The sequence below is a fragment of the Malaya genurostris genome, chromosome 1 (assembly GCF_030247185.1).
Source record: "Malaya genurostris strain Urasoe2022 chromosome 1, Malgen_1.1, whole genome shotgun sequence".
NCBI classification, from domain to species: domain Eukaryota; kingdom Metazoa; phylum Arthropoda; class Insecta; order Diptera; family Culicidae; genus Malaya; species Malaya genurostris.
In genome coordinates this window covers 59,493,750-59,519,920 of record NC_080570.1, presented here as the reverse complement: position 1 = coordinate 59,519,920, position 26,171 = coordinate 59,493,750, and the positions used below count along the sequence as shown (strand labels likewise).

Here is a 26,171-nt window from a genome sequence, read left to right as displayed (position 1 = left end):
GTTTCCTCGGGATACTTTTATTTCAATACTATTATCCCATAGGGTGCTGCCAGACTAAGCACGATTTGTGAAGCGTTTTGATGCGATGGACTTATACCGCTTCGCATTTACTCTGACAGGTTTGCTTGGTCAAATGTAACTAGCTCGCATGCGGCTTCACGTAACTCTTGTCCTTAGAGTCAAATTGTGACCATTAGTCATTAGCTATTCGTGAAATGATTCAATGACCTATGGATTTAGTTGTAAAGATAATCTGGTTTTCGGAACACAATTTGAATAGACAACTTATTTTCTGTTTTCGCAAATTACAATTTATTATTTCATTAACTAAACAACACACGGTTCATGATGGTAAGCTGCAAATGTCTAATCAATCACTTGTTCGAGAAATGTTGGGTCGAATCATAATTTATTATTTCTTTCTTTTAACCGAACTATCCGTAGATGGCTTAACGCTTAATCGCACACAAAACGAGACACTATCAAGTGGTAATAAACCGATGAACTTTAGTATCGTTAAAGTTTCACCCGTCGGAATAACGACGATTGCAAATGAGCTACCGTAATTAGAGGTGTGTAACATCGAGATAAAAATGCTGCCGTTACAACTGATGCCAGAAACTTACATATATAAATATGTGTCGTTTGGACATGCATTTCTCCAGATTGGAAAACCTAATAAGAAAGTGCAGTTTGTCTTTTTTCTTTTTATTAATCATTTAACGCATAGTAGACCCCTTAGGTTCAAGTGATGATCAACTCTTGACTTAATGACTAATTTTATTTGTTTTTTTTTTCTCTGATCGTTTTATGCACTAAAGGTTGACTACCACATACTGCTGTTTATTCGGTTTATTCCGGTCATGCTTCATTAGACTACCGGTTCACAATAGATGCGAAATGAATGATGGCGAAAGCTGGGGATGGTAGAGTTATCGTCTGGATAGTGACCGAATCTCAGACCCCGGCTCCGGTGCTGATAGTGTCACCAGGCCTCGGGGGCATACGTACCGAGGCTTGTTTTAGGCTATCCCGACGTGCTTACTCTTGAACGGTGAATGTCAGTTGCTTTCCTGTGCGGGACTCGAACCGGTTCGGTGGTTTAATATCCAGTATTGCGCAGATGGCAATCGATAAGCCGACCGCCATGAACGTCGTGATAAACAAACCGGACCAAATCGGGCCGGTGGTAAAACCAATGCAGTCCCAGGCGCTGCCGAACTTGGTACCTCCCTCCAACGCTGGTTGAACCTGTGGTACGAAAGGTAAGGGAAGGTTAGTGAGAAAAGTAAGACTATAGTGCAACTGGAATGCCACTCGAAAACGGAACAGACAAGAATGTCATAGTCATATTCTGCTGCTATATAATTTACGGTCCATGTGAATTTTTGGTCAAAACAGGATCGTATCTGTAGAGAAATTTGAATATAAAATATCAGGGAAAGATTATGTTTTATACTTCCAATCATTTGGATAGACTACCTTGAAAATTTATGATGTTTTAGTTTTCTACACTGGTGGAGCAGGAAAGCACATTGTCTCAAAGACGGATTGAGTAATAAATTCTTACTCGACTGCACGTTTCTGAGTGATCGATCAACCCAATTGACAGTGTCGTTAATTTTCGCTCACATTATAAATGTGTTAGTGTGAAAGTTAGGCGACACCATTTTATTACACTCCAGCTAGAGGAATGAGTAATGTCAAATAAGTTAGGCTTATTTGTTGGTTTCCTTCAAATTCAAAAAAATCATGCTGCAAATCTAGAAAGAACTGGTCATTTACTAGTTCTATATATACAGAAAAAAATGAAAACTTGAATTTCTATTTTCTATTATAAAAAAATTTCATTCCGAATTGGACTAATATTCAGCAAGAAAACTGAGAAAATCTCTTCTCTGATTTTTCCTGTTTTCTTCACGAATGGACAATTAAGTTCGCCTTTCTCACTCAATTCGGACAGATTTCCGAACCAATCGGTTGAAGGCAAAGTATACTCGGGATCGGTTGCTGAGAGTATCACCTCTAAACAAGCAGCGCCTCTACATTTCATTGTAGCGTCATTGTGCCAATCGGTTGTAGGCGAAATTCGTTTGTAATCGGTTGCTGCACAGGAGTCCGCATTGATTCGAATTTCATACTGAATTCCACATGGAAATCCGAATTATAAATGAACATTTTTCGCCCACTCGGATTTGATTCGAAATTCATTTCGAACTTATGATGTGGGAAAGGTTGCTCTAATTACACTTAAATTCCCACATTATCAGTTCGGATTGAATTCGAGTGGGCGAAAAATGTTCATTCTGAATTCCATGAGGTATCTAGCATTAAATCCGAATAAATGCGGGCTCCAGTGCAGCAACCAATTACAAACGAATTTCGCCTACAACCGATTGGCACAATGACGCTGCAATGACATGTAGAAGCACTGCTTGTTTAGAGATGATACTTTCAGCAAGAGCTGTCAAATCGGTAGGAAAATTTTTAATTACTTAACCTTTTTAACGATTTCCCATGAAAACGGGCAAATTCATTTGAAAAATAATAATTTATTGTGTGAAAAATAACGTTTATTTAGAATTGAGCATTATACTTGGTTCAATACCATTTTTCAAATGCCCGGAAATAACAAATAAAATATATAAAATAAATGGTACTCGATCGCAAAACATTCTAGTACTCGAGAAATCATTATTGCACTGGTTTCTGTTTAAAAACATAAAAAGCAAAGTCCTGGCATTACATTCCTTTTTGTGGAATTTGGCCTTTCTGTTTCAACAGACTGCTGGTCCGAAAAAACCTAACCTTACCCAATTTTACATATTTCTAATGATTTTCCATGTTTAATCGTAGTTTACACTAAAAAAAGTAGTAGTCATCGTTTTGAAATCGATTTTCATCTACTCCGAGTTTTTTTTCATTGCTGATATCTATTAGTACTATTGAATAAACAAAAAAATCGTTGCAAATCACTACTGACGATATGAAAATTTTCGGAAGAATCCTCATTTTCTTGGTTCCATTTTTCATTGGCAGGTGTCGCTACCTGTAATTCAGCTTTGCGACAATGTTATTGGCAATATAGTGGTTTTCAGCTGGACATAGAATGCGACGGAATCGTCGCAGAATAGCGAAATAATGAGCGTCAGAAGCACAGATGCCAGGTTTACAGAATGGTATGTAAATTTGCAATTTAGTTTGTTAGCAGACTTTGCAATTAAGCAGACTTTTTTGCAGATTTTCGAAGTTTTTATAAACAATCGTCCAATTTAATGACTTTTGCTATCACTCTAAGGGTTTTGTTTGGTTTTTCTCGTCACACTTTTGAATTTTGAGCTCGCATAGGAGCATTTCTAGTACGCAGACGCCGAAAATTTTACTTGGCATCTCTGCCAGAATATTGGACTGTTGGTTTAACCCCTTCGCTGTCTGTTGTATTGAAATTACCTAACATTAGAGCCACAAAAAATATCGGCTGGTGGATTGAGGTCAATTGCAGTTTTAACTGGTAATATTCCTCCTCTGTCAAAAATGATCAACTTTTTAGAGAGGACGATTTACGATTTTTTGTAATAATTTATTTTTATAGATAAATCGACAATGTTTCGAATAAAGCACGAGGTTTTGAAGACTAAGGCGTCGATTAATACAAAATATTATTGTCTGTACGGATACTATCATAAAGCATTATCGATACATCAACTGGCTGTCATTTACGGGAAACATGACAGTACAATTAAAAAATGGATCAACGAATATGAGGAACATGGATATTTATCGGGAGTTTCTAAGGAAGGTAGTGCAAAGTTTGGCGAAGAAACAAAGGAATGGATAAAATACCTATACAACTGCCAACCAACACTGTATTTATATGAAACTCAGAAAATATACAAGAGAACGTTTGGAAAATATATCAGTATAGCAACTATAAGTCGCATTCTAAAGAGCGTGAGATTCACCCGCAAAGTATTAGAACGTCGTGCAATTCAAATACGAAAGAGTGCAGTTGCAGACGAAGTGAGTATTGACAACCGAGATTTATTTCGAAACATGGGGTACGGCCCTAAAGGGAAGCCAGTTGTTGTGAAAGGGGAATTTCGTAGAAGGCCTCGTGTTTCCTTACTGTGCTTTCTTGGGCAAAATGGAATTTTGGAAGCGAGCAGCACAGATGGAACATTTACTCGAAGATCGTTTTTTGAAACCTGCAGAAGATTTGCATTAGATGGTAAAGTGCAAACTTTCCCAGGGCAACATTCTGTATGGATAATGGATGGTGCTAAAATTCATTTAGATTCGAATATAGTTCGATATTTTCGGTCTTTGGGCATACTAATTATTTTCCTGCCGCCTTATTGTCCTATGTTAAACCCAATCGAAATAATATTCGGATTGATGAAACGTTGGATTCGGAAATGTTTCGATAGTTCAATAGATGTTAAGCATGCAGTAAACGTAACATTGGTTCGATTTCGCAGTTACAGATCAACAAACCTATTCAGAAAATGTGGTTATTTTGCAGGAGGAACATTCGATTCAACCGGTCCAATGAATGAGCACAATACTGGTAACGAATAGCATATTTATTTTCATTTCGTGAATTATAATTGAAGAATAAGGATAATAAAAGTGCAAACAAAATAATTAGTAGTTATCATTAGTTATCATCATGATCAACATCTGGCATATCTGTAATTTCAGCTGCAATTGATTGAGAAAATTCGTCTTCTGATACGGTAACAGATTCTTGAATCATTTCCAGCATACAATGTCTTTCTTCCATACGAATTTCGATTTCAGATAATTTTTCTCCAAATGTTTTGACAGCATCAACAATTGCGTCATAAAATGATCTCAATGACGCAATATCTGACTTTGCTCGATCCATTACGTTTTCAGCCATACCATCATTTTGTCTGATGGTGTTTAGTCGTTTGGTATTGGCTGGCCCATCGATATTTTTAAAGAGACATTTATATTGCTCTGGTGGTTCATCTTCCATCAATTGCTCTCTTTTATGACCAGGAGCATGTTGGATAAAGTTAGCCCATTGTAGATAGACACTCTCTGTTGCATCATATCTGCTGCCGTGTATTCTTTTTAATTTTGCAACCAAGGACATTAGACTGCACGTCGAATCAGCACCTGATCGATCTTTCGAACCTGCATCGATAAGGTTCGTTTTCACAAAATCGAAATCTTTTTGACTGATAATGTTTGTGGTATAAGGATAAACTATCACGAATATAGCTTTAGAGCGCCATTTCAACAGAAGTTGTTCAGTTAAATCATCAAAATTATACGACTTTTTAGAAGACTTGTCTTGGAACAAAATAAATCTATTCTTGTCTGCGTAACATGGTTCATGAGATGCCCACTCAGCCACGCCTGTTGAACCATCACGAGGAGACTGATAAACTACCTCTTTTTTGCATATTTCGAGCAAATTCGCCATACCTGGTAGAAATTATAAATCTAAGCTTAACACTATATTTATTCAAAAGTTAGTTTTACCTTTTTAAAGTATTCTTCAATATCATCCGCAAAGATCGTGTATAGTTTCACTGACTCCGATTTTTTTTTTGTTTGTACAGCCTCACATGCACTTCTAAAGTGTTCTCGAATCTCGGTAGCTTCACTAGTTCTTCAACTGGTTCGTCTTCAAACTGCAACCATTCCTCGAGATTTGCTTTAGTATGAAGACTTTCATCCATCAAGTTTGCAGGTTCATCACCATCTTCAAAACACGGTCCGGAAGTAGAATTATCGACCACAATGCAACGATCATTGTGTTCTTCTTCTACGAAATCAAAAAATAATCCATCCATTTCCGGTATTGGCTCCATTTAAATATTCAAATTTTCTTCTTGTTGATATCTTAACCGAGTTTGAATGTCACGGTCGGAAACAAAGTATGAATAAAAAGGACACATACTAAGCACAAAATAACCATTATGTCAAATAAATAGCACGCTTAAAAAAATCCGTGCAAGTTGTAGCCGATGGCAGATCACATTATCAAAATGAATTCATTATGACTGAAGTTTTCTTAATAATAAATAAAAATTTAGTCATTGTAACGGTCAATTTAAAAAATATTTTTTTCTGGCTTGTGGTCTCGAAGGGGTTGAATCGATGCGAATGACAGTTTCGCTATCTTTGCGGCATTTTGTCGCTATCTTATCGCATCGCAATCTTTTCTAGCCGACAGTGAAAATCACTATATAACGCAAAACTAATTTTACCTTACCATCTAAGTTTTATTCTTTGAACCTTTCATAGGATGATGATTGAATTATACACGGGCCCTTAAGGGAACTCATATAATTTCAATTATATTGCAGAATTTCAGGATCTGTTACAAGAACTGTTAATTTGAAAATGTAAAAAAAATAATGTTCTTTTATTTTGTGTAATCATTTGTGATTTTATAAGATGATATGTAAAAAAAATATCGAGCTCCGGAATTTGTTTCGGCTCGGTTGAGGATGTTTTGAACACTATTGGCACATTGTCGCAAAACTAAAATGTAGAGGCGCTGCTTGTTTAGAGATGATACTTTTAGCAAGAGCTGTCAAATCGTTAGGAAAATTTTTAATTACTCCACCTTTTCAACGATTTCTTATCAAAACGGGCAAATTCATTTGAAAAATCATAGTAGAAGTTGAAAAAAGAGTTTTTACTCTGAAGTGGTAATGTTGATCTTAATTCATTGTTCGAAATCTACCGTTCATTCAGAATGGAGCATTAAACTTGGTTTGATACCATTTTTCAAATACCTAGAAATAACAAATAAAGTTTCCAAAATAAATGGTACTCGATCGCTATACATTCTAGTACTCGAGAAATCAACATTACACTGGTTTCTGTTAAAAAAAAATGTTGTTCCAAAAAAACCTAACCTTACTCAATTTCACCCATTTCTGAAGATTTTCCATGTTTAATCGTAGTTTACACTAAAAAAGTAGTAGTAATCACTTTGGCATCGATTTTCTTCTACTCCGAGTGTACTTTTATTGCTGATATTTATTTGTACTATTGATTCAACGATAAAAATGTTGCAAATGCCGAATTTTCGTAAGAATCCTCCTTTTCTTGGTTCCATATTTCATTGGCAGGTGTCGCTACCGGTAAATCAGCTTTGCGACAATGTGGGAATGATGAGAAATGGTGTTTTACCGCCTTATGATTTAGTTCTATTGGCACATTGTCGCAAAGCTGAATTACCAGTAGCGACACCTGCCAGTGAAAAATGGAACCAAGAAAAGGAGGATTCTTTCGGAAATTTTCATATCGGCAGTAGTGATTTGCTACATTTTTATCGTTTATTCAATAGTACAAATAGATATCAGCAACAAAAGTACACTCAGATAAAGTTTCCAAAAAAGAAAATCGATTTCAATTTTTACTACTTTTTTTTAGTGTAAACTACGATTAAACATGGAAAATCTTCAGAAATGTGTGAAATTGGGTAAGGTTAGGTTTTTTCGGATCATTTTTTTAAACAGAAACCAGTGTAATGTTGATTTCTCGAGTACTAAAATGTATAGCGATCGAGTACTATTTATTTTGGATACTTTATTTGTTATTTCCAGGTGTTGCGAAGTAATACAACCATCGGAGATCCCCTCTCGACACAACCTGTTATAAAGAATACTTCCGTTGAAGGCAAATCTGAAATGTCAAACGTAAATGGTAGACATGTGAAGTGCTCGTGCGATTATTTGTGGATAATTAAATTACGGAATTGATTAAATAAATTTGAAGATATTCAGGCGTATTAGTATTACTACATTTGAGTTGCAAGTAAGGTTATTAAAGTGAACAAGAATAAATGAATTATTATATACAGTAAAATAAGTGCAGTTATAATTACGATTGTTGGGAATTCGCGGTAAAGTGAGGTTAGCTTAAATGTAAGTTCTCATTTCATTGAATTATACACAAAAATATTAATAAAACTCATTAGCTTTAAGCGAGATTATACACATATGAATGCTGCGTGTTTGCTAAAAAGACTTTCTATCACAACGATCCCAACTCCAGGTATGCTCTTTTCTGAATAAACGGTAGATTTCGCACAATGAACTAAGATCAACATTACTACCTCAGAGTAAAAGCTTTTTCTTGAACTTTTACTATGATTTTTCAAATGAATTTGCCCGTTTTCATAAGAAATCGTTGAAAAGGTGGAGTAATTAGAAATTTTCCTACCGATTTGACAGCTCTTGCTGAAAGTATCATCTCTAAACAAGCAGCGCCTCTACATTTCAGTTTTGAGACAATACGCCAATAGTATCGCATATTTGGTTCGGTTGGCGCATCTGTACGGTTCTTCATTTAACATTTCATGACGTACGCGAAGAATAAAATCATCATGATCAACATAACATTTTCTCCCATGCTACAATTAGAATTGAAAATTTTCATCGTATAAAAAAGAATTTTTGGTGGTGCAAAAATAACAGAGGTGGAAAATGATTTTTCTCACACTAAAATAACGTTTCGCTTGAACAAATGACGTTGTAAATCAGTATTTTGACAGATAAACTTGCAATCATCATCCTCGCACACGTACGCCTCTAGCTGTGAAACACAACGATAAATCGCCCATTGGTTAGGAAATCTGTTGGAATTCAGTGAGAAAAAGCGAACTAAATTGTCAATTCGTTTTCCTCTTCTCTGATTTTTTGGTTAACTAAATTTTATACATTTTATATAATTGAAAACATAACTTTAAATCGTCAAACTTTCCGGATATATAGAACAAGCAAATGACAAGTTCTTGTTAGAATTCAAGCAGAAATTGTTGAGATTTCCCGGAAACCAATAAAAAGACTTACCTTGGTTAGCATTGTTCTTTTCTCTAGCACTTAGTGTACTGAAATTGCTTCGCCTGACTTTTACACTAACAAATTGTCACTCACTTTTCTAAGACGCAAATGAAAAATCTTGAAATTCTTTAAAAATTCCTCGAAAAGTTGATCCAGATCCGACATCCGGTTCCGGTATTACAGAGCGATTAGTGAAAATTATCAATATCGAGTATTTTTTCACAAGCGATGGCGAAATGAGGTACACATTTTTATAAAATTTATTGCTAAATTCATCTAGTTGGCAGATCCTGTTAGTTAATGGGTAGATAAACTTGCAATTTCATCCAGATCCGGCTTCCAGTTCCGAAATTATAGGGCATTGAGTATCAAAATTTTCAAACTGTCATACAAAATGATGCAAAACCGGTACGCATCGGTACGTGCTGGTACGGAAGAAGAATACGCCACCGCCTAGCATACAGCGTGCTTTGTTCAATTTTGTATAGCGTGCAAGGTTGCACATTTAAATCTATATTAACTTGACATAACTGTTTACAAATTGAAAAGGTGATGATAGTGTTACGTTGAGAATCGTTCTTTAACAGTTAGTATTTTCGTGCACATTTATGAAATATCAATTTAACTACGCGCGACTGTACAATAGTGAGCAGCAGCTAGGGTGAAGCGAAATAAGAAAAGGGCCAATATAGGCTCATAATGCACCAGCGCAAGATGATTCACGTTTAGATACAAAGCACAGGGCAGGTATAGAATCACATTGTTAAGATAGGCTGAACTACGCATGAGTAATTAGACCACCCGAATTTTGCACTGCGAAAATTGCACAAAGCTAATCAAATTATTCTAGATTTGCTATACACTGATGGTTTTAATCTCGGATTTGCAAACAAGACATCTTTATAGTTCTTTAGATAACATTTGGAGCCATTAGAATGGCTGATTATGCATAATGTTCCCCATTGCTGTCCACTTTTCGTTGTATTTTGCTCCAATGCAAACAACCAGCAGCAGAATGATGCAATCGATCTTCTTTGAAGGGAAACTGTCTCTGCGAATGTCCCGTAATTGATTTAATACTTTACTAAATTATTGATACTGTAACTGGAACTGAGCTCTGAACCTGAACCAATCGAAATGTTCCAAAAAGAACCGATTTATAAAATTCAGAAACTGGATCTCAGTTCAAGAAAATTACAAAGCTAGAAAGGAAGTGCTCTCATTGTAATGGATTATCGTATCTAATTTTACAAGAGTAGCGTTACTAAAAGCACAATAATCAATACAGTAATAAATCGAATGACATGAAATTTTGACAGATGACGATGAAGAACGTCTTTATTGATTGCTAGAAAGATTTTGAATTAGTCTTTCTGTCAGACCGAAGACTCACTGACCGTAATGATATTTACAAAAAAAATTGTGATGCAGTCAGCAAAAACTACAATCACGTATCTTCTTCAAACATTTCAATGCAATATTTGGAAGCCATACTCATGAACAAAACACTAATAGCACAGTTAATCGCGCAATGAGTCACGTAAGAGATCACTCATATAAACATATGACCCGCTGTGGGGTGATGAGCCATGTCATGGTCTCAGGAGAAGATAGCAATCGTGATGGTATGTATCTTCACCAAGCACATCATGAGCATACCATGGTTACATCGTACTGCGAACCATCACCTCTGCTTCTTCATCATCTATGATAATTACATATCCATATCTCTACTATCCAGGTGGTATAGCATGCCCACAACACAAGAATTAGTACAACCTAACCTTTTTGTTGAAGAAGAGCAACGTTCTAGAGTAGAGCTTTTCGTTTTCTGGTTATAACTATTAATTTGTATAGAACAATTTTTTTGAATTATGTGGGAATTTGATTATTATCACTGGGATGTCCGTTGCTTTCGCAATTCATTTGTTTTCGTTATAAGATTGTACCTAAACATGATTGTCATGTGTAAGGGTAGAGTTTCATCGCTATTTTTTTCTAGGAATTCTAGTAGTTATATAATACAAACTTTATCCTAAAAATTCGTTTCCGAATATTTAGATCATCATTTCTGTTTATCATTGCCAAACTTTCGAATTGTCATTATCTTTGTATACCAAAAAGCAACGATGCTCTTGTCACCCCGATGACTAGTGGCATCACCATATAATGTTATTTTTTGTAGTACGCTTCGTATGTTCAAGCTGATCATCTTCCATTATGGAAGCTATTAACGCACTAATCATGCTGTGCATTTCTCCGAAAGAAACTGGCAATTCGAATACACTTCGCACCATGCTCGTCATGATTTATTCAAATTTTGCACCTATTGATGCAAAAAAGGCATCATAAAAGCTAGGTACCAACATTCCGGAGATGCGCCTGAGGCCGACGGCAGACGCCTCATGTAACGAGCAGTCGTCTTTGTTAATCAAACGCGTGAATAATTCTTCATTTATATGGGCGTACTGTCATGTCTGTTTTTTTGTAAGTCAAGACGAAAAATTACGTTATGTCACGATACGTGCTACACCAAGTCTCCTACCAGTTGCGACTTGATTGTTAAAAGGTGTGAAAAAATACTTTTCCTGTGTACGTAGTCGGTCTTACGTTTTGATTGTCGGCTTTTGATGCAAACAATCAGCATCCTATTGAAGATTAGGTGAATATATGAGAAATTCCTGATTCCATCGTGTATGTTTCATAGAAAACAACATTATCTGACAATAACAACATTAAAAGACAATAATAAAAACGTGCTTAATCCACCTAGCAGTGAGATGATACCTTTTTTTATCAATCCGCATGTGTTTTTTGTATGAATATTCTTCGGTGTTTCAGTTTTCATGACATTATTCTAATGTCCGTCATTTTAAGTGACAATTTGAGATTTTAATCACTCATTACTCTGTAATGTCAAAACTGCAAATAAGATCGAATTTGAATCTAGAAGTGTAACAATCATTCCATAATATGTCGAAATAATTTCAAGAACCAGCATAACCCAAACCGATTCGTATGGCCATATGACGAATAAATTGCAATATTTGAGTCCAACTTTAAAGCTTTTCTGGATTGTCATCTTCTATATCGCTTTGAATTTTAAAAATTCATCATCCTACAATTCCAGAATCGGAAGTCAGAATTTGATAAAATTGGATTTATTTCAATTTGAACTTTTGTTTCTGAAATTCGATTTGGTTTTTTTTTTTGAGAAAACGATTGAGTTTTGAGAAACGATTCGATACTGGAACCGGCACTCGAAATTCGATGTAGCCGAAGTCAAACAAGTTCACCTGAGTAGCTTTATAGTTTACATTTGTTTCAAAATGTTTGAAAATTTATGTAGACATCTTTGAGGAATCGTATTGCGAATTGAATTTTTGGATGCCTTCCGAAACAAAAAATAAATACAACCAAAAATGAAATAAGTTTATTTGGTTATCGACTATCCAAATCTGCTAACCCGATATAAAAAATGTAAAATAGACATTTTTATACTAATCACCCAGTATCTCCGAAACCGGAAGTTGGATCTGACTGAAAAACAAGCTGTTTTATAGAATCCTAAAACTTTTCATTTGAATCTTAGATGATTCTTAGATTTCATTTGAATCTTAGATCGGTTCAGCCATCTACGAGAAAAATGAGTTACACAGTTTTAATTTCGTTTCTCATATCATCCTGTAATTCCGGAACCAGAGGTCCGAACCAAACATAATTCAAGAACCTTGTTTGGGAGTATACGACTTTTCATATGAATCTGAGTTTGTAGAAAACGGTTGAGTCATCTCCGAAAAAAATTGAGTGAAATTATTTGTCACACACGCATTTGCTGATCTCGACGAACTGATTCGAATGGTATATGGCTGTTATGTCCTTCCAGCATTTATTGCTGTAAGTAGTTTAAATCAATATAATTATGGAATTGCTTTCAACTCAAAAATTATGCCATCATCTGGTTTTCATATGGCATATTCAAATGATTATGTTGCCAAAAACGAACCGTGCTAAAATCGGTCCGAGGCAAAATATCATGCTGTACACAGTCTTTTGGGTACTATAAATGTATGTAACAGTACAAAAAATCGTGTTTTATGTTGCTCCCAAACATTTCTTTGCCAGACAACGCTCAAAACTTCTACTGCTGGAATAGGGGAAAAAGTCGCTTACACAAAAATTTCGATGTCTCCGTTAAAAATGGACGGATTTTAACAATCTATGGCTTGTTGGATAGGTATTACCTTGCGGAATCTAAGTCTATATTCTGTTTTCAAGGTCAATTGTGACAGATACTGTCAAAAAACTGAAAATTTTGACATAAAACTTCGTATAACTCAAAAAGTAAACATCCGATCTCAAAACCATTGAATAGCGTTCAGGGTGACGGGGAGACCTTTCATTTGCGACTAGTTTGATCAAAATCGGTCCAGCCATCTCTTAGATCTCGACCTCTTAGTTGACAACACACATACAGACACACACACACACACACACACACACACACACACACACACACACACACACACACACACACACACACACACACACACACACACACACACACACGCACGCGGACATTTGCTCAGTTCGTCGAGCTGAATCGATTGGTATATGACATTCGGCCCTCCGGGCCTCGGAAAATTTTTCTAAAATTTGAGCGAATTCTATACCTATTTTTTATATATATAAAAAAAAGGTAAAAAGCATATTTATCTACGGCAGAGACATAAAAATTACCGAAATGTTCATCAAATGTTTGACTAATTGATACCAGAAGGAAAAATCCTTTTGAACTGTAAATTTAATGTTCGTTTATTTAGTTCATCGAGTAAATGTATATATATCCGAGTTTATGCCTCATAAATTTTTATTAAATTTCGATTTGAACTCCGGTTTCAGTGTTACAGGATGCTGAGTGATATCATATTTATTTCATTTGAGTTATACAAAACGGATCCGAAATCAATTCTCACATATCAATTTACGAAAATATATGTACAGAAAAAAATTAGAATTTTTCAGGTGACATATTTCTACAGACGTTACGATTCATAACAACCTAACTTGTTAAATGACGCAATTTTACATTCGTGCTAAATTTTACAGGCTCCTAGTGTTATTTGTACTCGACTATAAAGTGACGCTTTATGGTTTTATGTTTATCATTTGTTCATTATTCAGACACATGCAACTGTGGTTCAGTCGATTAACTGACGTGTTTTGTGATCTGGTGGTTCTTGGGTCAAACCGCGCTGTTCGATCTTTTGTTTTTTATTTCATTCGATTTCAAGCCATGTATATTCAAATCCCACAATTTTTCATGTTCTTGAATATAAATTTGTGTGAAATACGAGGCACCATTTATGTGCATCTTATAAGATTTGTTCTAATGTGGTGCGATTTGGCAATTTGCTTTTGAAGACGAATTCAAATACTCACGATCTGGAAGTATTGACTACATGACAGGAGCAGCGGTTTTTACGTAAATGGGGCCTTGAATATCTCTCGTTGTGCACAATTTTATTGAGAACGTTTAAAAAGTAAAAAAAAATCATTCTAGCCTATTGACTGATCATAGCTTTTGAGCCAGTGCAAAATAAGCACGTAAATTCGATCGGCCCAGGCCCACATTAATAATCTTGATCGAAATTTGCGCTTCCGAATCGAGGTTCAGTTTCAAAATTCAATTCCAGAATTCAGGTCCAGAATTCAGCTCTACAATTCATTTTCAGGAATCAATTTCAGAATCCAGGTAAGAATTTAGTTTTAAATTCCAGCTTCAGAATTCAGTTTCAGTCCTGAATTTATATTCATTATACAGTTCCGCAATTCAGAATAAAAACTCAAGTCCAGAATTCAGTTCCAGAATCTAAGTTCAGAACACAAAAATTCATGTCCGGAATTTAGGTCCAGTTTCCAGATTCAGAATTCAATTGCAAAATTCAGATAAGAATTTAGTTCTAGAATCAAGGTCCAGAATTCAGTTTCAAATCCAGGTAATTCAAATCCAGAACTCTTTTTCCGAATACAGCTTCAGAATTTAGTATTTGAATCCAGGTATAGAGGTAAGTTTCAGAATCCAGGAACGAATTTAGTTGTAGAGTCCAGATCCAGAATTCAGTTTCAGAATTCATATCCAGAATTCAGTTCTAGAATTTAGGGTCAGAATCCCAATCAAGAATCTCTGTCCTGAACCCAGGTTCAAAATTCAGATTTGGAATCCAGAAATACGCATTTGCAGGAAATTCCATCAACATTAAAATAGATCGCAGTGATTTATTTGCTCGATTCGATTTAGATCAGTAAACTTATCCCAAAGATCTAACTACGTTATATTCTTACATCAGAAGAGGTAAATTGACATTTTTCTGATCTGCGTTGTGCGCCGTTCACCCTACACGCAAGGCAATTTTTTCAACATTTTAAATTTTTATGTTTTAGGTGGTTTAAAGTTTGTATGAGATTTAATATGGGGAGACTGACGTTTAACGAAAAACCCTCATCTGGAGATCCCTATAGAGTCTAAAAATCAACGTATATGATATTTTCGAGGAACAAAATTTAACGAGGGAGAAATCCTTCAACGAGTTCAAAACAACCCGACTTTTGTAGAAAACCGACACAAAGTCCGAAAAATGGCTCATTCTTGTGTAAATAGTTTTGGAACCAGAAAATATGATCCTTCACAGTTTATGTAGAATACCCGTAGTAGGCGGTTGCTCTTTTCTGTGGCTTCTTGTTATTTCATGTAGAGTGCCTTTAATCAGAGTGACGACAACTGTTCGTTTGGAATGACAGCTTCCAATTCCAAACAAGCAAACGACCTGTCAATTACAATATAAAGCTAATGACACTGCCAACATTTCGGATTAAAGGTTTTGAATTGTTGCCAAGATTACAAATGAGATATCGTCACTCTGATTATAGGCAGCCTAATTTCATGGTATGTTTTACGCCGTACAGAGTACTACTTGTATTCGGTTTTTGCTTTCCGAGTATTCAATGTTTTCTGTGAGAGAGTCGATTTTGCTGAGTCGAATGAAGAAAAGAGTGATATATAAGAAAAATGTTATGAAAAAAAAGTTTATGTTTCGTTTCTGTCTTTTTCCATAAATAGAACACGGAAAGGCGCTATCGTATGCCAATATAGAATAACAACCGCGACTGCAAAGTTCTTTACGGTAGTAGTTTGCCATCAAGTGGCTAGTAGTCATTACATTGTTAACGGTTTTTCGGTAACAGTGAGCCATACAGCTGCAGATTGCAGATGCCAATTCAACCCTTCATGTTGGTTGGAAACAACATTTTATTTTTTTAATTGAACTAAAAAATAGTTGAATGGAAATGGAGTGCGCCTTTGCTCAGAAATAACAGCACGTTTAATTGGTCAGTTCAATTAAAAATGGCCTTTTTAACTAATAATTTATCATTATTAAGGAAATTAGCATTAAAAAATCTAAATTAGCAAAAGTAATTTGAATCGAAAAATCAACTAATTTGCTCGCCAAAATGCTGATTTCGATCTTTCCGTGCAGTTCAATATTTGCATTGCGTAAAAGATTTTTTGTATACATCTCTAGTTTTTTCGGAATACTACCTATAATTTCAGGTAAACCCAGATTGTGTTTACACGGAAAGACCGAAACCAGCATTTTGGTGAACAAATCAGTTGATTTTCTGATTATTGACATTAGAGTGATTCTAAATACACTGATGTCTCTTTTAATGCGGGGCATACAAACCGTGTAAAAAAAACATGCAAAAAAAATCTCGTTGTCTCGGAAATCTGCGTAAAAATAAACCTCAAAACCAAAGAAAAGATTTTTTTTTATGCCAAATATCTTAGGAATGAATGAAACGTTCAGATCTGGTGTAATTTCAAAAAATTTTTTTGTGAAAATCGACTTGGGGACTTTGAGGCCACGTAACTCAGGGTAAAAGAACGCAAAATGAAAGAAATTTTTGCTGATGGCAAAAACCGCGTAACTTCGGAAATCCGCGTGAAAAGAAACCGCACAAAAAATAACACGTAAAAAGAAACCCCAGTGTAAATACTCATTCCCCTAAAAGTTTACGACATTTTTACATACTGGTTTAAAAATTTAAATATGGATATATTTTAACACATGAGAAAAACATCTAAACAACCGGCGAACGACCAAAATCAGGTCAAAGCCGAGTATAAATAAACAATATCAAAAAATCAAAACAATTTGCAAGCAGTTTCAAAAAGACTATTCTTTATAGCTTTTTGAAGCATTGGTTTGCTTTGACACTTCTCGAGAGTTTTTGGCTAATAAATTTCATTTTTGTTTGCTTTGTGCTGTCTTTCAGCAGTGATGGTGACAGATAGATAGAGTCGAATTTTCTGATTTTAATCACAAAATCAGTTGTCAATGAGAATTTCGTGCTGAATTGAAATTGTGCTGGTTTGTGTCCAGAATATTCGCCAACTAAACACATTCTCTAAAAACAAGACTTTTTTCAGCAAATTAAATTCTGAATTCCAACTAATATATTGTTGAATCTTTTTCCGGTGAACGACCGTAACTAGGTTAAAGCAGGGTATAAATAAACGATATAATCAATCAATTAAATTTGTTTTGTTAAAATTGTTGTTAAAATCAACCAATTCAAAAACACTAATACTAATTAGGCGCAAAGCTAGCTTCGGTCGTTCCGTGTGTGTATTTCACAAAATAGTCATCTAACCATTTATTTAAAATCAATTTTGTCGGTGAGGTTACGATAAACATGTAACGATATTGAGTCGATCTTGCAACATTGTTCTCAATTACGTTTTAAACCGTATAATTTCGTTCGTTTGAACAGGACCGGTGTTATTCTGCAGCAAGAAGACGAGCGAAACGCACAGCCTCTGGAAGAAACCCTTTTATACATTAGATGCAAAAGCATATCTCTATCTTTGGTAAACTTACCTTGTATAATTCATGCTCCAAAATTAACAATTTCATCGATATCTGCTGGCTGATCTAATGCAAATCTTTCCAACAATTTAAATCGCTGCTAGGAGAACCACCTATCGTACGGACAGCTAAAATCGGACGTCTACGATGGGCTGGGCATACCATAAGGGCATATTCAGGAGTGTTATAGTTCTAGATGCATAATTTATGTCAGTTTTAAAATTTAAATCTAGAAATTATAACAAAATAAACTGGCAGCCCCAGCAGCGTTTTATCTGTGTTTCAAATATGGAAAAAAATAGAACGGCAGAGTATACCAGTTTTAAATTTGACAGTGGAACTGGTCGAATAAATAAAACTAAAACGGATTGCTGGGGATACGTTTGTTTCAGTTTCATTTACATTATAGACCACCCATATGAATCTTGCAGCTGCTGAATTTGCTCTAAGGATGTCGGACGACAGCCCAGTGAAAATGGTTCTTGAATCTAATCCGACTGGTACAAGAAGAAGAGGAGCGCAGCGAGCAAGGTGGATCGATCAAGTGGAGGGTGATCTCAGAAGCATCCGTGCCTTGAGTGGCTGGCGACAAGCAGCCATGGACCGAGTTATGTGGAGACGTATGTTGATACAGCAAAGGACACCCCAGGCCTATAGCTGTTAGGTAAGGTAAGTAAGAATGATTTTGGAATCAATTCTTAGTTATGAAATCAATTTAAAAAAACTACAAAGTAAGATTTTCAGCAAAAATTTATCTATTCAAATTCGAAACTCTTAAATTTGTGGCAATCGAGACGTTTTGAATTTTTTCGATGGTGCACGAGATCGGCGAGTATACAAAATGCGCTAATGTTTTACACGGCAAATTTGAAAACTTCTTTAGGAAATTTTCGACAACTATCCACATTATCTGCCGGATCTGGACACAAAGCATTACTTTTGACTATGGAGTGCATAACTAGTTGGTTGTCTGGATTTTAACTACGTTAAAATTTTCCGCCAAATGGTTCTCAGCCTTAGTATCCAAATCAGAAGAAAATACTCATCGTTGGCCCAAAATGGTTCATCCTAAATTACCCAGTGCAAACCTTACGTAACCACAGATACTCGCCTACTTTTCAGAAACTATAACCATGCGCAAATTATTCCCACAGTCCTGCCTTCATCATTTGGTGCAAAATACCCAAAAGCAAATGGTCAATCTAGCAATGTAAAGCAATTGTTTGGCACTTAAAAACACGCTCAAGTGTACCTCTTCAACAAGTGGATAATACTTCGGTTGGATGGTTGTTTGGTTGGAATAGTGAACTGAAACAGGGCGAGAGGGGTTATTTATTTCTGTTTTGAATCTTACACCATTCATAGCAAGGCACTGTGCCTAGTAAAGCCACGGGGCCACGCGGTCAGTATAATTGTAGCACTTTCATCGTACTTCAATCATGCGGCCAACATTCGCGGAGTGAGCACTGGGTGCTGCAATCGGAGTACCTAATCAATAGATGCATTGATGGTGAATGAAAATTCGTTGTTCGAAAATTTGTTTATCTGCGTAAGGGTTTCAATGGTACGATAGGGGATTATTTCTTCTTGCTCGATAATCATTCACTATTGATTTCATTATTGACGTTACATTATACTATCGGCGTTGTACTTTGCTGTTCACCTACCTGTATGTTCTCCAATGTGAGTACCGACGAACCATTGCGGAACACGAGCTGCCTCGAGCAGGAATAGGAAAATCCCAATGGAGCATACGGAGCATCACCGTCGATTTCCAGCGTAGTGTCAACGCTCTTGCTGCCATCTTTGCTCTTGGTATCAATCAAAAAGACGTCTACTTTTGACATAGTCCAATAACCGGAATCCACTTCGAAGCGAAACTTTAGTGTTAGCTGAAAATTGTACAGATAAAAAAATATGTTAATAGAGCAATCGTGCCCATGTACAAACATTTCAGCTTTTCGATTCATCCCATCAATTAAAACCATTAGTTGGAGGTAAAATTCCCTGGCTGAAACGATAGGATGGAAATTGACAAGTTCGGTCTGATTTTTTTGTTTACTTTAACTCACGCTTTCCATTTTCATTACCAATTTTACTGTTTCTCAGGGTCGAAGAGAATACCGATTTTAATGCAAACCGTTATTTGTAAGTCAAGTACTCAATAAAAGAAGAAAACCAAACAGCATGATGAACAATCATAATGCATTGAAAATTAAGAGCCATTATAATAAAATCATTGCAGCTTATCTGTGACATCATGCTGATCATAATGCAAAGGCTTACTGATTGGGTAGGTATTGGAATTGCACTTCCCAATTTCTAATTCAATAAGATTTGGAGAATTTTCCTAAAATGTCATAAATTTATAGACCCTTACCTTGGTCGTGTCCTCCACCTTGAACGTAACGATCAACTTGCTTTCCCGCTCCCTTGCGTCATACGTCGCCACAGTGTGTTTGTTTAGTACGTACTCATCTTCGGTGCTGTTGATCGTAAGAATCGGAGCCGAGGTAATGTAGATCAGAGCCTTTCCGGGTACGTTGTAAATAGCATCGTCAATTTCAGGCTCATCCGTTGGCCCAGCCGGTGTCGTCGTGCTGGTAACCGAGTCATCCGATTTGGCTTCACGTTTGTACAGCGCGCGGTGCGGCTCATCCCATCTGTTAGCCAATATACCCAACACTTTGTGGTCTCCGTAATTGGCAACCGAGTCGCGGTACAGTGCGGAAAGCTCTACATCCTGTTGTGCGGGTGATCCGACCAGATTTATTATCTACAAAGAGAAGATCAAAAATATTAGAGTAGGTAATTATAGTATACGACAGTGTACCGTATCCATAATGGTACAGTGAGTATTCGAACCACAGATACTGTGAACTGCTGCCATCTGGTTGTCAATTTTTTATAACATTTGAGAAAATAGGTAATTATTTGATTGGATCCAAGGTCAGAATGTTCACGATTCTGGTGCATTCCCCGCATCTGTCAAATTTTCTTGAGTGTCTGGAATTCGGAATCCAGCTCCAGAATCCTGCTCCAGATTTAGACCCAAAACCTTCATCAAGAGCTCAAGCCAAGAAATCAGGTTCGGGTCTAGAATCTAAATCCATGCTCAGTATCCCAGTGTAAATTTCTGTCTCAGATTCAGAATCTCTGTCAGAGATCTGGTTCAAAAACCATGTCCAGATTCAGTATTCAGATACAGAAACCTTGTCCAAGTCCAAATCCAGGGTCCTTGTTCAGAATCCTGGTCTAGGTTTAGAATTTCTGTCAATAATTTAGGTTCAAGTTTAGAATTGAGGAATCCTAGAGAACTCAAGTCCAGATTCCAATCCAGAATCATAGTCCAAGTGCAAAATAAGCTCAAAGCTTAGTTTCGGAAACTCTGTCAGAAGTTCAGAAAACAGAATTCTGGCAAGTTCAAGGGGCAAAAGGTTTTACCCCCTAGTTTATGCTAGGTGCACATAACCATTTTACAAATTATTTTTTTTATTTATGTTGAACCGTCAGGTCGGAGATAGCAGTTCAACATAAACTGCTACGCACTGATGAGTCTAATACAAAACGTAAATATAAGAATTCTGGCGCAGAATCCAGGTACAGAATCTAAGTCAAGGTCTTTGTCAGAAGTTCAGATTCACAATCTAACTCCATGTCTAGAATCCAGATCCATAGAACCAAATAGTAACAAATATAATAAACACAGTCATGTACATCTTTATCACCAAAACTCAATTTCTGTCGTAATTTCGTCGCTTGAGAATCGCAAATAAAACGTTTGATTTAAAATATTTTCGTTTTTGTCTCTCACACAAGAAATGAAACCAGAACTAGAAATGACTCAAAAATTTATTTTTGAGCGAGCTTTTAAAAAAGCATAGTGTTATCCACATACGCCATTAGAAAACACGCTTAATGCAGAACTTTTCTCCATTCCCAAAGAAAAGACAGTCTGGAATTATGACTGATAAAATGAAAATAATTAAATCCAAAATCTGGTTTCATAAGCTTTCAGAGAGATATAAATTCGTCCGCAGTCTTCTCAAATACGGGGAAATCGCTCTGTTAACTGAGCTACTGTGGATGTTATGATACACAACTCAGAAGTCTTCTCGCTAGAAAAGAATTTGGTATTTGATCTGACTGTGCACGGTCGATTAAGTTCACATGTCAGTTGATCCCTTGTGATCCAATTTCGTACTCAAAAACTTCATTCCTCTCCCAGTCGATCAAATATAATATATTTCTCCGGTTGAGCAATGATATGTGAGGCTTTGTTGTTGTTTTGCTTACCCAATGTTTGAACGATAGGGTCTTGAATCACTTCCGGTGAAACCCTCAACGAGTGAACACGTCGTATCGTGTTAGTGCGGTGAAAATTCGAGTATTTCGCGAGAAAGAAAGGATTTTCATCCGTACTTCGGTGACTTCACGTTGTCACATAGCGAGGGTTTCACTTGTAGTCCAGTGAAAAGAAAGTCCATTGGACTATAAACGAAAGCTAACTGGCAATATAGCTAAATCGCTGTGCCATCAATCGGCGTCATCTCAAGTGAGGTGACGCCACCAGAAGTGAAGAAGAAGAAGAAGGGTCTTGAATTAACAATTTCTACCGCGTTGGGATTGGGAAGTAAATTATTGTTTGTATCATTTCTATCTATTTTATATTTTATCCTCGAGTTAACTGCAAAAATGTCAATTGTCGCAGAATTTCAATAATTTTGTTCTACTTGGTGGATAGTAGAACGAATAATATAACTAACTTGAGATTACACCGAATCGATGACATAACAATTTAGGCTATATTATCCAGTTCATTTTTGTTTATAGTCAAACGGATTTTCTTTTCACTGATCTACAAATACCTCGCAGTGTTGCGACGCCGAGTCGGCAAAGTACGAGAAAAATGTTTTCTTTCTCGCCAAATACTCGAATTTTCACCGCACTTACACGATACAACGTGATCACTCGAAAGTTTCACTGGAAGTGAATATTCATTCTACCAAATGGCAAAGAGGATATAAATTTGGTTTATCTATATCGGCTCACGATATAAGGACATATGATTTAGAAAAAGGCGGGTAAAATATAACTGGAGGACGTGAATACCAATAAAATGGGCATGCTTCTTTCACCTTTCCGAATATCAACTATCATTCGTATTAGTTGATTGATTGTGTGAATTTTTCGAATTTTATTGCTTCGCTTACAGATTCGTTACTGTCATGAAACTGTCCTGTACGAAAGGAGTATGATGAGAAGTGTGTTAACAAGAAAAAATAGGTATTGAATGTAGTGCCAAAATTTCCCGTTGTCTTGTTTTTTTTTCCTTAATTCTATCGAGTTTAACATTGCTCCAAGTCGTAGCATAATCCTTCGTCACGTTGGATTTATTAAGATCGGAACAATTATTTTACGAAATATGACTTGATTCAATTGTTGAGATAAGGCGCTTGTCTCGTAAGCCAGACGTCGTCTGTTCTAGCTCCGCCCACGAAACTTACTTTTCAGAGTCAGTAACAATAAGAATCGGCTGCGAAGTATGTCGAAACAGATGGTCGAATTTCGCAGCTGCATGTGTAGTTTCGGTCTATGCTTTTTCACATCACAACACAAATTGAAACTTCAACAAAGCAAACAAAAACAAGTTGATTAACTGTATACTGGACCACGGGGGAGTGAAAAATCTGTATCTCAGGTTGTTTTATCAATGTCATGTGACTCGGAGAAGGATCAATACTTCTTCTTATCGAAAGTCATACTCCTATTTATGAAAATTACACTTCCAATTAAAAACATCTTATAACTGGAACAAAAAAAAACTCAGTTGACGATAACGAACGTTTGCAGCACGGTAACTTTTAGAAATGCGTATACTATTGAATAAAAGGTTTAAATACCATGAATCGTCAATTCCCAATATTATAGAAAACATATTAATTATATAAAAGCACAATTCATTTACCTCAGCATTGACATTGTAGTCCATCGGGTTAGAGTTCAGTCCCTGCTGTGGACTGTAAACATATTGGTGTTTCTCGATGATCCTCCGGAAGCTAGGAAAGTTATCATCGTTCAGTTTGGCTGTGCCATTTCGAAGAAAAACGACCACAGCAGCAGCATTCGAGTACAAGTCGCGTAGAAATTTATCATCTAGCTCTTCCAGTGCCGAAACTTCGACGCCTTTCAAATCATCAAGCCCCCAGAACAAAAAAGGCCCACTGTAGTGAGCACAGACATTGCTCAGTAAAAATCCAAAAAGAAACGCTATCTTCATTCCACAATACATTTCTGTTGTTTCACTACTTATGTAGCACTACTAATTCCACCAGATGCCGATGTTGGTTATTAATAAAAATAAATTTTGCAAGGTAGCAGCAAATCGTACGATAGTGATGAGAAAAATTTTCTCAACGACAGTAACGGGTCGATATTCGAGATTTTGGTCGGAGTGTTGTGGCGCATGCCCAACAAGGATAATCGGAACGGAAAAGATAGATTTATGGTGATGTTTCTGTCTTTCCTGTGCAATGTTTTCAGGAAAAAGCACGTGGAAATGTTTACAAACACGTGATAAATCCGGGGTTGGAGAACACATAGAGGAGTGATCCTAGTTTTGATGCAACAGGATAAAGTATTGTAAAATGTCATCAAATAAGAATATATTGAGATATTTCTAAATGGATTGTTATTATTGCATCATTTTATTTACTCAACCCAACATTTTTTTCTTGGTTCTGAAAAGATAACTAATAACAGTAATTTTAATTGCAGGTTTTTAAGGTGTCGAAGTCGAAATATAGTTCTTATCGAAATGTGGTGTGTCACTGAAGAGTACCCAATGTATTTAGACGAAACCGCAAGAAATTAGTAGTCGTTGGTAGGAGTGTATGTTTTTCATTGGATGAACTGCTAATGACTCAAGTAAGAATAGTGTAAACATAGATTTACTACAATAGTAAACGTAGTATTGGAATTCAAGATTCGGTAGAATGAATTACTCAACGTCAATTTTGAAAAGCATGTTGAAGTTGAGTGAAACCATAGTTTTAAACTTTGTATCGAGAAATATGCAAAAAGAAAAGTTGCAAAATATACTTCGAAAAACTCAACGAACATTATCTTTTTGCCTTTCTCATAAAGAAAGGCTATGCAATTAGTGTGAAAAACGACACTTTCACCGAGGCCCGGAGGGCCGAGTTTTATAAACCATTCGAATCAGTTCATCGAGTACGCAGAATGTCTGTCTATATGAGGAAAATATACACACTATAAAAGGTTCTATTGTTCCATACAATTTTTTTTTAAATTTGATAGGGATCTGACTTCCGGTTACAGAATTACAAAGATTGCACAAAACATGCACTCACTCACCGAAGTGGCTGAACAGATTTTAACAAACTCACCTCAAATGAAGCACTTTTTTTTAATTCCACATGGATCTGACTTTCGGTTCCGGAATTACAGGGTGATGAATGAAAGAACTGCAAATTCAAGTTTGCCTTCATGGAAGAAGATGAAAATTTTTTAAAACTAGTAAATTAAATCTTCTAGATTAAGAATCTTGTAAGATGAAGACCACACAAACTCACATCGGATATACTGGTTTTCGGAATCCGGTTCTGGAAGTATCAGAAATAGTGGTCAACAATTCCAAAGGGAATTAACTCACTTTTCGTCACGACGGCTGATCCGATTTTGTTAAACATAGAATTAAACGAAAGGGTTTGCGGTTCTTTATAGAATTGCTAAATTTGATCTGGATCTGACTTCCGGTTCCGAAATTAAAGATTGATGAGTGTTTGAAATGTAAAGCCGTCGTATAGTGCGACGATGCAAAAAAGGGAAATATTCTTCTTAATTTGACCAGAGCTGCTAAATGTCACTATCAACGACCAACTTTGCACGACGAAGATTGGAAAGTTTATGTCACTGGACTGCTGCCGACCAGGCTCTACCAATCATCATATATTGAGTGTCTGAGAGCCGATCTGTCATAACTTAAATTCTCTTGATATTACACTCACCAGGACGCTCATTGATTGCCGATGCGATTGATATTATCTTCATTTCTCCTGTCACTGCTTGATTACGATGTGACTAAATATTAATCAAGCAGCATAAACATTGAATTAAATTAATGTACACCAATAAACTCCGAAATCCGATGACTTTTTACAAAGAACAATTAACTTGATCAATTTATGTTTATGTTAGTACTCTCATGGATTATTTTGCTTCAACAGGGAATAGGAGAATGAGAGAGAGAGAACAAAATGCGTTATACTTCTACTTGGTCATTGAACTATCGAGTATCTCACTTTGACCGTACCGATTACAGTTGATGATTTTAGTCAGTCTGTCAAGGTCATTTGACATAATTGACAATTTGCAGCTCAAACCG

The 26,171-nt window shown here is 36.1% G+C and overlaps 2 protein-coding genes across 2 annotated transcripts; both read right to left on the bottom strand.

Annotated features, from left to right (window-relative positions):
• Positions 1-285: 285 nt before the first annotated feature.
• LOC131440190 (uncharacterized) lies at positions 286-24,202 on the bottom strand. The gene is made up of 4 exons (XM_058611253.1): positions 23,733-24,202; positions 20,145-20,540; positions 19,432-19,656; positions 286-1,251 (listed from the first exon to the last, which is right to left on the bottom strand). Exons 1-4 carry the CDS (start codon positions 24,054-24,056, stop codon positions 1,042-1,044), a joined length of 1,155 nt encoding a protein of 384 aa, XP_058467236.1. The 5' UTR covers positions 24,057-24,202; the 3' UTR covers positions 286-1,041.
• Positions 1,259-15,040, bottom strand: LOC131440192 (uncharacterized). The gene has a single exon (XM_058611254.1). The coding sequence runs from the start codon at positions 5,453-5,455 to the stop codon at positions 4,658-4,660; it is 798 nt and encodes a 265-aa protein (XP_058467237.1). The 5' UTR covers positions 5,456-15,040; the 3' UTR covers positions 1,259-4,657.
• Positions 24,203-26,171: the final 1,969 nt, after the last annotated feature.